General features: G+C 47.7%; 1 protein-coding gene across 1 annotated transcript in view; it reads left to right on the forward strand.

The window, feature by feature from the left end:
- KLHL18 (kelch like family member 18) overlaps positions 1 to 17,935 on the forward strand; it is a 45,654-nt gene extending 27,719 nt beyond the window's left edge. Inside the window, 6 exon segments of the mRNA XM_081882785.1 lie at positions 903 to 1,063; positions 7,717 to 7,853; positions 9,539 to 9,761; positions 11,739 to 11,843; positions 12,700 to 12,811; positions 15,083 to 17,935. Of these exon segments, the coding sequence (XP_081738911.1) occupies positions 903 to 1,063; positions 7,717 to 7,853; positions 9,539 to 9,761; positions 11,739 to 11,843; positions 12,700 to 12,811; positions 15,083 to 15,469 (1,125 nt within the window). The 3' untranslated portion in view covers positions 15,470 to 17,935.

Consider the following 17,935-nt stretch of genomic DNA (forward strand, 5'->3'; position numbering starts at 1 on the left):
CTGATAGCTGTCGCGACAGAGCTATTCCGCCTGGCCTTTAATTTGAATTCAGCCTGATCTTCTGTTTCCCTTCTCTTCCCTCCCCCTCCCCTTTTATGAAGATTACCCGCTCTGGGATCCCACAGCTAATTCTCCCCTGGCCTCCTCGCTGGCCCAAGTAGGACCAATTCAGCCAGTAAAGTGAGATGAGCTCCACAACCCCAGAGTCGGCCATGACTGGACCTAACGGTCAGGGGACCCTTTACCTTTACTATAAATGCAATAAATAAGATCTTCAGTTTACCTGCTTAAGAAACTAGAGAGGCTAGCCAGGTGGAGATGTCAGTCGGCAATCTGGCACCCAGAGATCTCTCATGTTCTCTCATGAGATCTATACATGTTCAAATATATAAAAGGATGTCACAAAGAGGAGGGAGAAAGGTTGTTTTCTGCTGCTCCAGAGAAGCGGACACGGAGCAATGGATCCAAACTACAAGAAAGAAGATTCCACCTAAACATTAGGAAGAACTTCCTGACAGTAAGAGCTGTTCAACAGTGGAATTTGCTGCCAAGGAGTGTGGTGGAGTCTCCTTCTTTGGAGGTATTTAAGCAGAGGCTTGACAACCATATGTCAGGAGTGCTCTGATGGTGTTTCCTGCTTGGCAGGGGGTTGGACTCAATGGCCCTTGTGGTCTCTTCCAACTCTATGATTCTATGTGGTCGCAATGGACTCACATGCCTGGCTCCTGGATAATTTCTAACACTGCCTAAGTGTAAGCTGGGTTTCAAGCCTGAATGAGTGTCGGCGCTTCAAGAGGACTGATGCTTTCATCTCTTCCAGAGTTTCCTAAAACAGGGCATCATCACCTGGAAACATCCTGGGTAACCTTTTTTTTAAATATCTCCCTCTCCGCTTCCAACAGGTCTTCGAAGCCGCTCTGGCCTGGGTGAGGTACGACCGCGAGCATCGAGAGCCCTTCTTGCCGGAGCTCCTCTCCAAAATCCGCCTGCCTCTTTGCCGACCCCAGTTCCTTGCGGATCGCGTCCAGCAGGATGACCTCGTCCGCTGCTGCCACAAGTGCAGGTATGTATGCGAGGGCTGAGCTGCCTGCAGCAGTTCCCGGAGGGGAATCACAATGAGGAAGCCCATGAGACAGCGACAGGCGCAGAGCCTCAAACACAGAGTCCCTTTTCTACCATGCAGGAAAAGAGAGAGGGAGTTTTCCTCCAGGTGACCCGGCCAGGTCAGATTGTAGAAGCACAATGTCCTCCTCGCTCTTGTGTCTCCTCTGTCCCTTAAGCTCAGGGCAGGCAATGAGCTATGTGAGTTTTGTGTCATCCAGTACAGTGGTACCTCAGGTGAAGTACTTAATTCGTTCCGGAGGTCCGTTCTTAACCTGAAATGGTTCTTAACCTGAAGCACCACTTTAGCTAATGGGGCCTCCTGCTGCTGCTGCACTGCCAGAGCACAATTTCTGTTCTCATCCTGAAGCAAAGTTCTTAACCTGAAGCACTATTTCTGGGTTAGTGGAGTCTGTAACCTGAAGCGTATGTAACCTGAAGCGCATGTAACCCGAGGTACCACTGTATCTTGATCTGTGTTCCCTGTAATCTCACTTCTCGCGATGAGAGAACCGCCAGAAGGCCCTCGGAGCTGGACCTCAGTGTCCAGCCTGAATGATGGGGGTGGAGACGCTCCTTCTGGGTCACCTTCAAAGGTAGCCCCACGCAGAGCGTGTTGCAGTAGTCCAAGTGGGAGATAACTAGCGCATGCACCACTCTGGCAAGACAGTCGGCAGTCAGGTAGTGTCTCATCCTGTGTGCCAGGTAGAGCTGGTAGACAGCCGCCCTGGACACAGAATTGACCTGCGCCTCCATGGAGAGCTGTGGGTCCAAAATGACTCCCAGGCTGCACACCTGGTCCTTCAGGGGCACAGTTACCCCATTCAGGACCAGGGAGTCCTCCACCCCCCTCTGCCTCCTGTCCCCCAAAAACAGTACTTCTGTCTTGTCAGGATTCAACCTCAATCTGTTAGCCGCCATCCATCCTCTAACCACCTCCAGGCACTCACACAGGACCTTCACTGCCCTCACTGGTTCTGATTTGAAGGAGAGGTAGAGCTCCACTGCATACAGGAATTTGAAGGTTAACGTGTGGCTCGTTGTTTGCCCACTTTTAGGGTAGATCTGCACACAGGGGGAAAACCTCTATAAATAAGTCAGAAATTAAATCATTATAACAAAAAGAGGGAAAAAACATGCTATGGAAAATCGCATAGAAATTTTCTTTGCTCTCCACCGCCATCGTGTGTTGCATGTTTATAATGCATTCGAAACACTCTTTTTTTGACTAATGTAGCTGAGTCCTCAGTCTGAAGTGGTCCAGTCCAGAATTACCTCACCACCCTCATTCTGCAGACTGTGGAGCAGCTCTGACAAAGTGTTATGTACAAATGAAAATGGAGTCGCCTGAAGGGGAGGAACATGGCAGCGGCTGGCCGACTTCAGGAGTTCTGAGTTGTAGGTCTCATTCCCACATGCATTCATAGCCTAGGTGCTAAGTTCCTGCCTTGCAGCAGAACTTAGGTTTCTCTTGTTAAATAATTTTTATTAATTTTCAATTACAAAAATCCAATATGCACCATATTACATTAATACCACATAGCAATACCAGTTCAAATAAATATCAATTACATAGCTAATTATAAATTTTGTGTGGCTTCCCACGTGCTGTATTCTGGTTCCCTTTCATTCTGCCTCCAGATTATTGCTCAAACCAAATACAGTCCACTCTTGTTAAAATCCCTTGTAAAGGTAAAGGTAAAGGTACCCCTGCCCGTACGGGCCAGTCTTGACAGACTCTGGGGTTGTGCGCCCATCTCACTTAAGAGGCCAGGGGCCAGCGCTGTCCGGAGACACTTCCGGGTCACGTGGCCAGCGTGACATCGCAGCTCTGGCGAGCCAGAGCCGCACACGGAAACGCCGTTTACCTTCCCGCTGGTAAGCGGTCCCTATTTATCTACTTGCACCCGGAGGTGCTTTCGAACTGCTAGGTTGGCAGGCGCTGGGACCGAGCAGCGGGAGCGCACCCCGCCGCAGGGATTCGAACCGCCGACCTTTCGATCGGCAAGTCCTAGGCGCTGAGGCTTTAACCCACAGCGCCACCTGCGTCCCTTAAAATCCCTTGTACCACAGCTATAATAATTAACTTCAGTTCGCATTAACACATATAATTATTTGTAAATTCATAAGTGATGTTCTCCTTTCTTCTTCCTGTGTGAGGTTTTAATTTTCATCAATTGTCCCTTTAATTCTTTATCAAACATTATGTCCAAATTAGTTGTTTCTGATCTCCTTGTGCCTTATGGCTTTGTTGACTCAAAAGTTACTCTGGAGAGATCTCTCTTCTCAACTCTACTGATTGCAGCTGTAAAATTCCGCTTTCGATTTCAAGCAGGGAGTCACCCAAAGCCCTGGAGGGCCTCCAAATTCTCCCCTCCACATCCAGTCAAAACAATTAATTATAATTATTTGTAGAAGAATGATCTGGCAAGTCTTCAAAGTCCAGTCCCTCCTCTCCTTAATCAGGGGGCAAGTAAGAAATTAACTCCGCAGAGGCTCCAAGTCTTTTTTAGAATTATTCCAAACGTTAATATTTTCTGCGCACAGTCCCGTTTATCATTATAATCCATATCTATACTCCCATCTCCTTTCTTCTTCACTTCATTTTTTGGCATTCTCGGGGGGGGGGGCGTTGCTGAGCCATTTATGTAGCAAAGGATTTATAATGAAGTGAGTGGCTACCCGCCCCCCAACACATACAATCTCGTTGCTCGAATAAAGTCATCTTTCCAAATAAAATCTGTACGACCTTGTAGCTGTTTCGGTTCGGCAGTCCTCAATCTTCTCCCATCGTTACCAGCACACATCTGTGCATTAATCCTAATTTTTAAATTATTTTTTCACCAACAACCAAAACACAGTGAAAACCCCCAGGCGGCTGATACATTGGGTATACATAATCAATAATAACATATTCAAATCAACCATATGTACAATTCTATATACCTTAACACTCCTCCCTTCACAAAGTTTATTTAACTTTTAACATTTTAGTTGCCCCAAATTGTTCAAACAGGCCCAAATAATTCACCATCTTCTCAAACAATCCTCCTCCTTCTCACTGACCTTAAACCCTTTCATTTTATGTATCTTCACAGTTAGATATTCTAAGATTGTAATATTTTACAATTTTTCCCTTGCATTAATCCTAGTTAATCTCTTAATGAACAGAAGAACCGCTGCTCTTAATGGTGGCATTGGAGGGTTACCGAGAGGCGAAGTGCTTTTGCACCCAGCGTCTCCCTGCCTCTCATACAGTGCCGGATTTACATATAAGCTAAACGGGCTATAGCTTAGGGCCCCACTCTCTTGGGGCCCCCAAAAAAATTAAAGGAAAAAACTGGATGTACATTTCCAAAATATAAGATAAAAAACAAATAAAATAAGACCTACATACAGCAACAGTGTTTTGTGTTGTATAGGCTCCTATGATGTAAGTCATGGGCCCCGCCTGCTAGCCTGCTCCCTAAAAAATCACTGGCTTGCTCATTTTTATATATAGGGTAGCTACATTCTGCATGGACTGTTATGTGCAAATGGCTTGAGATACCTGTTAGGTCCATAAATTACCATATAGCATATCTTCAACACAAAAAACAGTGACAATTTGTTTTTGACAAAGGACAGCTGGACATATAAAGGGCCCCATTACCTTCAGTAGCTTAGGGCCTCATCAAATCTAAATCCGGCCCTGCTCTCACATCCATGTCGGAGCGAAAGCCAGGTACCGAGATGATCTGCGAGGGAAGCTCACTCCCCTCTGGGCCTTGGGGGGAGTTTATAAAGATAATTGCCCTCTATCATCTTTCTTTATTGCTTTGCCAATAGTCTCCGCTGTCGTGGGAGCTGTGCCATTAAGGCAACCGGAAGCCTGCAGCAGAACATATGAACTGCCGCCATTGAAAGGCTTTGAAAGGGGACACAAAGGCCCTGGCCTGTGTTTGATACGTAGCGTCTATTTTGACAAGTCGCCACTTAATTTTGCAGCCAATCAAGCATGCAAATATGAACAAGACTTTGCCTGACATCCAGTAAGAGAATGATTTGTTTAAACCGGTACCCTGCAGGTGAGGAAGAGTATTAGGTAAAGGTAAAGGTACCCCTGCCCGTACGGGCCAGTCTTGACAGACTCTGGGGTTGTGCGCCCATCTCACTTAAGAGGCCAGGGGCCAGCGCTGTCCGGAGACACTTCCGGGTCACGTGGCCAGCGTGACATCGCTGCTCTGGCGAGCCAGAGCCGCACACGGAAACGCCGTTTACCTTCCCGCTGGTAAGCGGTCCCTATTTATCTACTTGCACCCGGAGGTGCTTTCGAACTGCTAGGTTGGCAGGCGCTGGGACCGAGCAGCGGGAGCGCACCCCGCCGCAGGGATTCGAACCGCCGACCTTTCGATCGGCAAGTCCTAGGCGCTGAGGCTTTAACCCACAGCGCCACCTGCGTCCTGAGGAAGAGTATTAGGCCCTGTTAATTACACGCCCTGTTAATTTGTGCAATGGGCTACATTTCAGCCACGCAGATGATGTTGTTGTTTAGTTGTGTCCGACTCTTCGTGACCCCCTGGACCAGAGCATGCCAGGCATTCCTGTCTTCCACTGCCTCCCGCAGTTTTGTCAAACTCATGCTGGTAGCTTCGAGAACAGTGTCCCACCATCTCGTCCTCTGTCATCCCCTTCTCCTTGTGGCCTCCATCTTTCCCAACATCAGGGTCTTTTCCAGGGAGTCTTCTCTTCTCCTGAGGTGGCCAAAGTATTGGAGCCTCACCTTCAGGATCTGTCCTTCCAGTGAGCACTCAGGGCTGATTTTCTTAAGAATGGAGAGGTTTAATCTTCTTGCAGTCCATGGGACTCTCAAGAGTCTCCTCCAGCACCAGAATTCAAAAGCATCCATTCTTTGGCAATCAGCCTTCTTTATGGTCCAGCTCTCACTTCCATACATCACTACTGGGAAAACCACAGCTTTAACTATACGGACCTTTGTCGGCAAGGTGATGTCTCTGCTTTTTAAGATGCTGTCTAGGTTTGCCATTGCTTTTCTCCCAAGAAGCAGGCGTCTTTTAATTTTGTGGCTGCTGTCACCATCTGCAGTGATCATGGAGCCCAAGAAAGTAAAATCTCTCACTGCCTCCATTTCTTCCCCTTCTATTTGCCAGGAGGTGATGGGCCCAGCGGCCATGAGCTTCGTTTTTTTGACGTTGACCTTCAGACCATATTTTGCGCTCTCCTCTTTCACCCCCATTAAAAGGTTCATTAATTCCTCCTCACTTTCTGCCATCAAGGTTGTGTCATCTGCATATCTGAGGTTGTTGATATTTCTTCCGGCAATCTTAATTCCGGCTAGGGATTCATCCAGCCCAGCCTTTCACATGATGAATTCTGCATATAGGTTAAATAAGCAGGGAGACAATATACAGCCTTGTCGTACCCCTTTCCCAATTTTGAACCAATCAGTTGTTCCACGCAGATACTTGAGGTTAATATGCACTTGTTCACTGTCCCCAATCTAGGCAAGTCAAAGGCACTGTCCATTTTCAAGGATATCTTTTAGCCAGGCAGGATAATTGGAGGAGTTGTTGCTAGGGAGGAGGTGTGGTCTGGGAGGATCCCACATGCCGGGTAAGGGGGCTATTTTCATCCTCCAAGATTGGGGTTTGCCAATCCTGATTTTGCGCTTCCAGTCAGCAAAGCATTCTGCTCAGGTAGGTCATTGCCATGCACATTTTACTTAAGCTGCTCTGAGGTGCAGGCTGTCGCATAAATGTATGTGAAACGTCATGTGTAATTGATGCTAAATTTCTGGTCTTGAACTGATCCCAAATGTTGTGGAAATTGGGTTGGATTTCTTGGAATGTAATAAAAGGGAAATTGGGAATTTGGAATAGAATGAACTTGTCTCTTTTAGGAAGAATATCAGTTATTAAGATGAACGTATTGCCAAACATGCTGTTTTTATTCCAATCAATCCCGATAATATGCAATATGGAATGTTTTGAAGATTAGCAAAATGATATTTCAGAATTTATCTGGCAGCGTAAGAAGCTTAGAATAAAATATAAATACAGTGGTGCCTCGCAAGACGAAATTAATCAGTTCCGCAAGTCTCTTCGTCTTGTGGTTTTTTCGTCTTGCGAAGCACGGCTATTAGCGGCTTAGCGGCTATTAATGGCTTAGTGGCTTTAAGAAAAAGGAAACAAACTCGCAAGAACCCTCAAGACGTTTCGTCTTGCGAAGCAAGCCCATAGGGAACTTCGTCTTGCGGAATGACTCAAAAAATGGAAAACTCTTTCGTCTTGCGCGTTTTTCGTCTTGCGGGGCATTCGTCTTGCGAGGTACCACTGTAATGAACAGATACTAAAGATAGAGGAGGCTTCTCACTGCCTGATTTGAAATTATATTATGAAGCCTCTTGCATTAGTTGGATTCAGGAATGGATAAAATTAACAAATACAGATACACTCTGTGCGCTTTGCGCATGTGCAGAAGCACTTTGCTGCGCCGCATGTGCGTGCAGAAGTGGTCCTCCGGTTACGAAATTTTCGGGTTATGGCCAGGCCTCCGGAACAGATCCCGTTCGTAACTGGAGGTACCACTGTATATCATTTCCCATTTGGATTTCAGGGACCTCGTAGATGAAGCAAAGGATTACCACCTCATGCCAGAGCGACGACCCCACCTCCCGTCTTTCAAAACCCGCCCCCGTTGCTGCACCTCCATCGCAGGCCTGATCTATGCCGTGGGAGGCCTCAACTCAGCAGGTATCTTTCAACTCTGTTGCTTGCCAGGGATGTATGCCTAGAAAGCACCGTGGAATTGTAGAATTAGCAGGGACCCCGAGAGTCATCTAGGAATCCAGGAATCTCAGCCGAAGCGTCCATGAGACTATCAGAAAGTTCTTCCCGATATTTAGTCGGAATCTCCTTTCCTGTAACTTGAAGCCATGGGTTCGAGTCCTGCCCTCCGGAGCCGGAGAAAACCAGCTTGCTCCGTCTTCCCTGTAACAGCTGTTTAGCTATTTGAAGATGGCTCTCCAAAGCAGCCTCTTCGGACCTTGTTTTATGCTGGCCTATCATGACTCCCTGTCAAAGGGCAATGTGAATTGTAGTTTGGTGCATATGTTGCAGTGCTTTGACGCACTGAATTAAAGTCCTGTACTGGCAAGGGGAATTAAGAGCAAATCCTGAACCAATGGTATATCTGGGTTGGTCACCTGGTGATCTGAGTGTCACAATCCTGTTCTGATCCAAAAAGAGGATATGTTTGCATTGGCTTCCCTGATCTCCCTAGGTCGGGCATGGCCAAACTTGGCCCTCCAGCTGTTTTGGGACTACAATTCCCATCATCCCTAGCTAACAGGTCCAGTGGTCAGGGGTGGTGGGAATTGTAGTCCCCAAACAGCTGGAGGGCCAAGTTCGGCCATGTCTGCCCTAGGTGAAAAGTCAGATAAAGCTGTGCAGCTCATCCTCCCTTAAAGAACAATTGCATGCCCAAAGCAAATCACACAATATAAAGTGTGTGTGGAACAAGGCAGAATTGGATCAAGACCAATGGATTCCAATCTGTGGATTCTCTGCAATGCAAGAGTTGTTGTTTGGGGCCTTTACCCCTTGCTGCTTGCTTGGTGCAGAAATCGGCCTTGTAAACAGAAATCGGCCTTGTAAACCCTGGCAAATACATCATCCCGCGATATCCTGCAAGGATTGTTTGGGATTCTAGCTGGGGCACGCAGTCGCAGCTGCACAGAGGAAGACGGGCCCGGCAGCCGTTCACCATAAAATATGGAAAAGGCCTGCCCTTTCCCTCTGACAGCTGTTTATCACATGGATAGTCTGAATCACTACAATTAGGTGCAATAAATGCGAAGCTGTGGTGCATGAGTACCATATTTTTCCGTGTATAAGACGACCCCATGTGTAAAGGGTAAAGGGACCCCTGACCATTAGGTCCAGTCGTGGCTTTACTGGCCGAGGGAGCCGGCGTACAGCTTCCAGGTCATGTGGCCAGCAGGACTAAGCCGCTTCTGGCGAACCAGAGCAGCACACGGAAACGCCGTTTACCTTCCCGCCAGAGCGGTACCTGTTTATCTACTTGCACTTTGTGCTTTTGAACTGCTAGGTTGGCAGGAGCAGGGACCGAGCAACGGGAGTTCACCCCGTCACGGGGTTTCAAACCGACAACCTTCCGATCGGCAAGTCCTAGGCTCTGTGGTTTAACCCACAGCGCCACCCGCGTCCCACAAATACAAACAAATACAAACGCTGTAGAAAAAATGCTGTGGATCAGTGCTCATATGATACCAACATATGAAGGGGGGGTTTGGGGGGGGGAGTAGTTTTAAACACTTTTTTCCAGTTCATTGTAGATTATTTCCCAATACTCTTTTACCCTTTACAAGTCCAGTGATGACCACTTTTTAAAACATGAGCAGCAAATTTCTATGCAGGCGACTCCCTGAACGTGGTGGAAGTCTTCGACCCCATTGCCAACCACTGGGAGAAGTGCCAGCCAATGACGACGGCCCGCAGCCGGGTGGGCGTCGCCGTGCTGAACGGGCTCTTGTACGCCATTGGTGGATACGACGGGCAGCTGAGGCTGAGCACCGTGGAGGTTTACAACCCAGAGACAGATTCCTGGTCCAAAGTGGGAAGCATGAACAGCAAACGAAGGTGAGTGAGGATAAAAATACTAGCAATAACAATAATTTATTATTTATTATTTATACCCCCCTATCTGGCTGGGTTTCCCCAGCCACTCTGGTCGGCTTCCAACAAAATATTAAAATGCAATAGTCTATTAAACATTAAAAGTGTGGCTGGGGAAGCCCACCCAGATGGGCAGGGTATAATTTAATTAATTAATTAATTAATTAATTAATTAATTATTAAAAGCTTCCCTAAACAGGGCTGCCTTCAGATGTCTTCTAAAAGTCTGGTAGTTGTTTATTTCCTTGACATCTGGTGGGAGGGCATTCCACAGGGCAGAGGTGCCACCACCGAGAAGGCCCTCTGCCTGGTTCCCTGTAACTTGGCTTCTCGCAGTGAGGGAACCACCAGAAGGCCCTCGGCGCTGGACCTCAGTGTCCAGGCAGAAAGATGGGGGTGGAGACGCTCCTTCAGGTATATTGGACCGAGGCCGGTTAGGGCTTTAAAGGTCAGCACCAATACTTTGAATTGTGCCCGGATGGCAGGTGTTCACAGGTGGGAGGGAGGAAACGGTTAGGTCTCCACAAGATGACATCGGAAACCACCGTTTTTCAACAAAGGGGTTAGTTTTAGATCCGGGGTTGGGATCCTGCAGCTCTCCGGGTCCTGCTGGACTGCAACTCCCATCATCCCTGACCTTTGGCCACATTTGCCAGGGATGATGGGAGTTGGGATCCGGCAAGATCCTCAGGCTCTCCGCGCCTGTTTTAGATGCTAGAGGCAGGGCCATGATATAGATTGGAGAGTTTCTCTGCTTTGTCCCAACTGAAGCAGCTGGAAAGAGAGAAGATAATTTTGAGTTGTGTGTCCTTGTTTCTCAACGTGATCCTTTTCCTGTATGTTTAGTGGTATTTCATCCATTGTGACTAGCCGTTGTTTTTATTGATTACTGTTCAGTAATTCTTCATTGCAATTGTTAAATTGCAGTTGCACAATTTTACTGCTTACTATTATATTCTAATGGATTACGGTGAACCTTGGCTCCCGAATGCCTTGGGAGCCGAACGTTCTGGCTCCCAAACGATCAAAAACCAGAAGTGATTGTTCCGGTTTTCAAACATTCTTTGGAAGCCGAACGTCCGTCATGGCTTCCAGTTGGCTGCAGGAAGCTTCTTGGCTTCCGATTGGCTGCAGGAACCTCCTGCAGCCAATCAGAAGCCATGCCTTGGTTCGCAAACCATTTCGGGAGTCAAACAGACTCCCAGAACGGATTAAGTTCAGGAACCAAGGTTCCACTGTATTGAACATTGCTTTATTTGATATAAGTTGTTTATTTGAAAGTTACGTTTTTATTATGACTTTTTTTGTATCGGATCAGGTTGTTACTATGCATGTGATCTTCGCTGCCTATTTTGTATTTTTTGTTCAGCTTATAAACCTCCTTGTGTGTAGCAGTAGCGAAAGGTGGTATACAAATTAAAAGAAATGAAACAAAACGAAATCTCTGGTACTCTTGCAGCACTTAGAAGAGAAGCAAACCTTTTACAAACATATATGTGCCCACATCTTCCTGTATCTGTGTTAGGAAAATGCTCTGGGGGAATGTCAAGCTGGATTCCTTAGTTTAAATTGGAGCCCTCAAGACTCCAGCTCCCATCAGCCTCAGCCAGCATGTCTAGTGCAGCCAGCATGTCTAGTGGTCAGAGGTGATGGAAGTTGGAAACAGAGCAGCGTCTCGAGTGTCACAGCTTCCCCCTCCCCTGGTCTAGCTGGTACAGAGTCCAGGAAGGCCGGTCCCGTCCCTCCAGTGGGTCCGGAAGAGGTGAAAAGGAAGGCCTTCAGTGTTTTGTCATTTCCACAAGCTCACCAGACAGGCCAATGGGTTCAGAATGAGAAAACAGGAGAAACTGGGCCATCGCAATTGGTCCAGGTAGAAGTGGAACCAGCCTGTAAGAAAAGCTTGTTGCCAAAAGCAGTCTTAACACCTGGCGCTTGTTTCAGTGCCATGGGGACAGTCGTGCTGGATGGGCAGATCTACGTCTGTGGTGGATACGACGGCACCTCCTCCCTCAACTCCGTGGAGGCCTATTCACCTGAGACAGACAAGTGAGTACATGATATAATAATAATAATTTATTATTTATACCCTGTCCATCTGGCTGGGTTTCCCCAGCCACTCTAGGCGACTCCTGACAGAATATTAAAAACACGATAAAACATCAGACATTAAAAACTTCCCTAAACAGGGCTGCCTTCAGATGTCTTCTAAAAATCAAAACAAAATAAAAAAAATTCCTTCCAGCAGCACCTTAGAGACCAACTAAGTTTGTTATTGGTATGAGCTTTCGTGTGCATGCACACTTCTTCAGATACCTTCTTTGTGTGAATGCACACGAAAGCTCATACCAGTAACAAACTTAGTTGGTCTCTAAGGTGCTGCTGGAAATAATTTTTTTATTTTGTTTAAACTACGGCAGACCAACACGGCTACCTACTTGTTTCTAAAAGCCAGATAGTTGTTTATTTCCTTTACATCTGATGGGAGGGCGTTCGACAGGGCGGGCGCCACCACCGAGAAGGCCCTCAGCCTGGTTCCCTGTAACCCAGGCATAGGGGAACTCGGCCCTCCAGATGTTTTGGGACCACAACTCCCATCATCCCTAGCTAACAGGACCAGGGGTCAGGGATGATGGGAATTGTAGTCTCAAAACATCTGGAAGGCCGAGTTTGCCCATGCCTGCTGTAACCTCACTTCTCGCAGGGAGGGAACCGCCAGAAGGCCCTTGGAGCTGGACCTCCGTGTCCGGGCTGAACGATGGGGGTGGAGACGCTTCTTCAGGTATACTGTGGAGTATGTCTGGACATCTCCTCCCTGCCTCTAGCGTCCCAGACGCAAAGTGTGCTTTGAAGCCTTAAACTTGACTGCCACTCAGTTCCTTTCATTTTCTGGTCTCCTGCAAAGGTGGATGGTGGTCACCCCGATGAGTTCGAACCGCAGTGCAGCTGGTGTCACAGTATTCGAAGGCAGGATATTTGTATCTGGCGGGCACGACGGACTGCAGATCTTCAACAGCGTGAGTTTTTTTTGCTCGCCGCACCTCTTACCTTTTCCCCCATTACAGATGCTTTAGGTTGAGTTTTTTTGGTTTACGGATGCACCGAAACCCGGAAGTACCAGAACAGGTTACTCCCAGGTTTCTGCGCATGCACAGAAGTGCCGAATTGCAACCCGCACGTGCGCAGACACAGCGCTGCGGGTTGCGAACGTGCGGGCCGCACGGATCACATTCGCAGCCAGAACGTCCACTGTAAACTGTTTCTTTCCTGTCTTCTTTTGAGGGCTTGTGGCGGGCTGTGACATCCTTGCTTTCCCCCCTTCTGACAGCCCTGTCAGGTAGGCTGGGCTGGGCAGTAACTTGATCCCACAACTTTGATACTGAAACACAATGTGTTGGCTGTAGGCTTTGCACAGCGGCTCCAGGGCATGAGTCTGTAAACTAAGGCCCGGAGAGCTGTATCCGGCCCAATTGTCTTCTGGATCCGGCCTGTGGACGGTCCGGGAATCGCCGCGTGGATCGGCGTGGGGATTCTGATCGTTTGGGCTGCGCCATTTCCCCCCTCCCTCACACACACCGCAGCGGCGCCTCCTCCCTCCCTCCTCCTGGCTTCTCCCTGCCCTGCCTAGAGGAGGAAGAGGGCTGGGCTTTGTTGAGCGCCATTTTAAGCAACCCCTCTCCGCAGCCAGCCCTTACGCGCCGCTCATTATCCCTCCACCGCCGCCAGCCCCTGCCGCTCGCAAGGCACAGGTAAGCAGCCACCAGGATTTGTCCGGTGCCGTGGAGAAGGAAGGGGGTGTCGGTGGGGGGATTCCCCCCCCAAAAAAAATATAGTCCGGCCCCCCACAAGGTCTGAGGTACAGTGGACCGGCCCCCTGCGGAAAAAAGTTTATACTCGAGTATAAAGCTTATACTCGAATGAGAGTTCTTTCGGGCTGCTTGTTCTCCTCCGCTGCCGCCACCACCAACTTTGTGGTGTGGTGACCCGGCTTATACTAGAATCAATAAGTTTTCCCAGTTTTTTGTGCTAAAATTAGGTGCCTCGGCTTATATTCAGATCAGCTTATACTCGGGTATATACGGTACATTCTATTTTTTTTATTTTTTATTAAGGTTTTTGCATTACAAAATAGAAAAAGAAAAGAAAGAGAGAGAAAAAGTACAAAATAAGAATTTTTAAAAAACAATCAATCTTCTCATCATATTATTTTTCATTTACTCGGACCTCCTCATACCTCCCTTTTTCTCGGACCTCCTCATACCTCCCTTTTTTGTATTCCAATTCTATATATTAGCTCAGCAATCTCTTTCCCTCTTTATTCTACCCAAATCTTTAATCTTAAATTATTACAATCTTGATTTTTTACTTATATAAACCCATTTTTTCATATTCTTTTAACCCATTACAGCTAGAAACCACTTAATTTCAATCCAACATTATTCTAAGATTCATTAATTTTACAGTGTCTCTGTAAATAGTCTTTAAATTTCTTCCAGTCTTCTTCCACTGACTCTTCTCCCTGATCTCGGATTCTGCCAGTCATTTCCGCCAATTCCATGTAATCCATCACCATCTGCCATTCTTCCAGAGTGGGTAGATCTTGTGTCTTCCAATATTTTGCAATAAGTATTCTTGCTGCTGTTGTGGCGTACATAAAGAAAGTTCTATCCTTCTTTAACACCGATTGGTCAACTATACCCAGGAGAAAGGCCTCTGGTTTCTTCAAGAAGGTATATTTAAATACCTTTTTCAATTCATTATATATCGTCTCCCAGAAAGCTTTAATCCTTGGGCACGTCCACCAAAGGTGAAAGAATATGCCTTCATTTTCTTTACATTTCCAACATTTGTTATCGGGCAAATGATAAATTTTTGCAAGCTTGACTGGGGTCATGTACCACCTGTAAATCATTTTCATAATATTCTCTCTTAAGGCATTACATGCCTTAAATTTCAGTTCCACAACTGTTCCCAGTCAGCGAACATAATCTTGTGTCCAACATCTTGTGCCCATTTAATCATGACAGATTTCACCGTTTCATCCTGAGTATTCCATTTCAACAGCAAGTTATACATCCTTGACAAATTCTTAGTTTTGGGTTCTAACAGTTCTGTTTCTAATTTTGATTTTTCCACCTGGAAGCCTATATGGTACATTCTAAAAGCAATTCATTCTACATCAATTCAGAGTAAAATCAGTGGCAACCGTTGGGCTAGAGTTCTATGAGGATTACCAAAGGAGGGGATCAGACTGTGCTCTAGCCTGACTCCCTCGCCCTTTCTTCCAGGTGGAATACTACAACCACCACATGGATTCCTGGCACAATGTCTCCAGCATGCTCAACAAGCGCTGCCGTCACGGCGCCGCCTCCCTGGGCAGCAAGATGTTCGTCTGCGGCGGCTACGACGGCTCCGGCTTCCTCAGCATCGCCGAAGTCTACAACTCCATGGCGGACCAGTGGTACCTGATCGTCTCCATGAACACCCGGCGCAGCCGCGTCTCCCTCGTTGCGAACTGTGGCCGCCTCTACGCCGTGGGAGGCTACGACGGACAGTCCAACCTGAGCTCCGTAGAAATGTACGACCCGGAAACCAACCGCTGGACGTTCATGGCCCCCATGGTGTGCCACGAGGGAGGGGTTGGGGTGGGATGCATACCGCTCCTGACTATCTGAGCGGAGGGCGGGAGGTGGCACGAGCCTGCGTCGCCCGAAAGCCAGGACTTCCGCAGCCAGGCGCCTCGCCTCGAGGGGGTGATCTGCAGAGAGAGACTCTACTTCGACATCGTTTCCAGGTGCTTGGGGCCTTGTCATTTGGGAAGCGCACAAACAGCCCCATGGATCAGGGCCACATGGCCGTTGAGCGAGGTCCCGCGGTGTCACGAGAGTTTGGAGATTTCAGGCCGTGTGGATGAAGCCTCGCCTGCCTCTTCCTCCTGGACTCTGCCAAGCTCCTTCCGTGCCTCCGCTTATGCTGCCTTGGTCCCCTTGTGATCGTGTCGTGGGTGTAAGTCTGCTTAGGTCAGGTGGGCTTTTCCTAGGAGTAATCAGACGCTTCTGTCGTCGTGCCCCTTGAAAGCTGGAAAGGGAGCTCCCTTCTATTCCAGGGCGAGGACAGTACGTTGGCCAGGAAAACACCCTCCGTCTTTTATTTCATGGTCAACACAGAGGTACAATTATCCCCTCTCCCCAAGGAAAAATGAAGTAATTTTCTGCAGAGTCTGCCCCTTCCTACACCTGGCCACTAGGTGGCGCAGATGCACATGCAAAGCTCTGTTTGATGGTTTCGTCTCCGTTTGGTCCAAAGGCAAGGATAGTTCCCCTCTTGCATTCTAGCTGCGTGCAGAAAGCAAGAAAAGGCTCTCATGTCTTCAGAAACAAAAAGATAGGGCCACGGTGCAAGGAAGGCTTCGCAGCCTCTTGCCACTGATCCACAGCTCAGGAGAATGTCGTGCCATTACAGGCTCTGCGGAGCTTTTGGGATGAGGCTTCCATCCCTGAAGTTCCTGGAGGGTTGTATTTTTGCATGCCAGAGCCTGTTGCCGTGGGAACCATTCAGACACAAAGTGTTAAGAGGGAGCATGTAGCATAAGGGGGCCCAATCCTGTCTCTGAAGAACTCCGAAGCAGCAAATCAGGCTGTGTGTCGTCAGAACAGCAGTAGTTGGCTTGGCACCGTCAACACATCCATACAATTTCCTGGAAACTAGATGTTTCCGCTGAGCACCGACATTCCCACAAAGTTGTTCCTGCGCCGCCTGCAGTGACCGTTCACATCAAATCAAAATTCTCATCCCCAGATCTGAGACTGTTGTTTAGACAGAAAATGCTCTTCCATTTAGGGCTATCTTTGGAGACACACAAGCCTTGAGCAAAAAAGCGTATCTGATTTCTGATGGGGAGGACCTGTGACCACGTCCTTTTGTTCTTGGGGGTTTTGAGCTCTCAGATGGTGGCAGTTTTTTGCCCTGCAGGCTGTCTGTTTTGATAGCTGCTGTAGGACACCCGTTGCCGTGCTCTGGAGAGTGAGAAATAGCAGCTTCTAAGAGTAAATGGGGGGTTTATAGATTTATGAGCGAGGGGCAAAACGGCCAGGGAGAAACCTGTGAGTTAGGATAAGTATAGACAACCACTTCTTACGGGGGCAGCATTTCCTCATGGTGGTCCTTCCTCATCCCACCCTCCTTTAAAATTCTCAGCTGTTTATCAGCGCAGAAGCTACTTGGTTTTCAGACCACCACCTTCCTTACTCAAAATCTAGCTTCTACTCTGTCCTCCATCTATGCTAAGCACTATCAGGTTGCCAAATTTCAAGCAGGATAAAGCTGCGTGTCTTCCCTCTCTCTCTCTCCACCTTTCGAGGAACTGGTAGCATCAAAGCCAAATCGAGGTACTGTCGAATGTGTGTGTGTGTGTTTTCAAAACCACTGTAGTTTAACGCAGTGGCAATGAGTCAGCTCTGCTGTTCCCCCTCCATCATTCTTCTGTCTGAACATTACACCGCTCCAGTTTTGCACAAAGATCGAAAGGCCAATTGGATCCTCCGAACCCCACCTCCTTCTCCCCCCCCCCTTAAGTTAAATGGGCTGTGCCCCTATCCGTAGGTAGCTTTTAAATACCTGTTAGAGCTGCTTCCATTTTAAAACGATTCCTGCCACCTACATTCCTGTTGGGGGAAGAGAGATTCCGACACCCGATCTTGAAATGAGACGTTTTCACACAAGTGGCACAGAGGAACTTAACTCAGTTGCAAGACTTGCGAGTTGAAAATTGCAGAGGGAGCGAGTGTTGAATTACGTAGGCTGGATGCGCTTGGGTTTTCCGTAGCCTGTGATTTTGTGCATGCCCTTCATCCATGAACAGTATTGTGAATTTCCATAACTGCCAGGAGAAAACCGATTTGGGGCAAGAAAATCGAAACGACGAGAGTCCTGGACCGAGAAGGGCTTCTGAGTATACCGGCGAGCCTTTTCGTATAAACGTAACAAGGCCATCTACTTGTGTCAATGTGAAATCATGTACTTTTAAAAAAAAGTGTTGTCCGTTCTTGTGGTGGTTGGTGAAATCCGAGGCAGAGTGAAGGTTAGGTGACAATACCTCCACTCTCCCTAGCCCAAATATATTTAACTTGAAAGAAACTTTA

The sequence above is a fragment of the Podarcis melisellensis genome (assembly GCF_964234715.1).
Source record: "Podarcis melisellensis genome assembly, chromosome: 12".
Taxonomy (NCBI): domain Eukaryota; kingdom Metazoa; phylum Chordata; class Lepidosauria; order Squamata; family Lacertidae; genus Podarcis; species Podarcis melisellensis.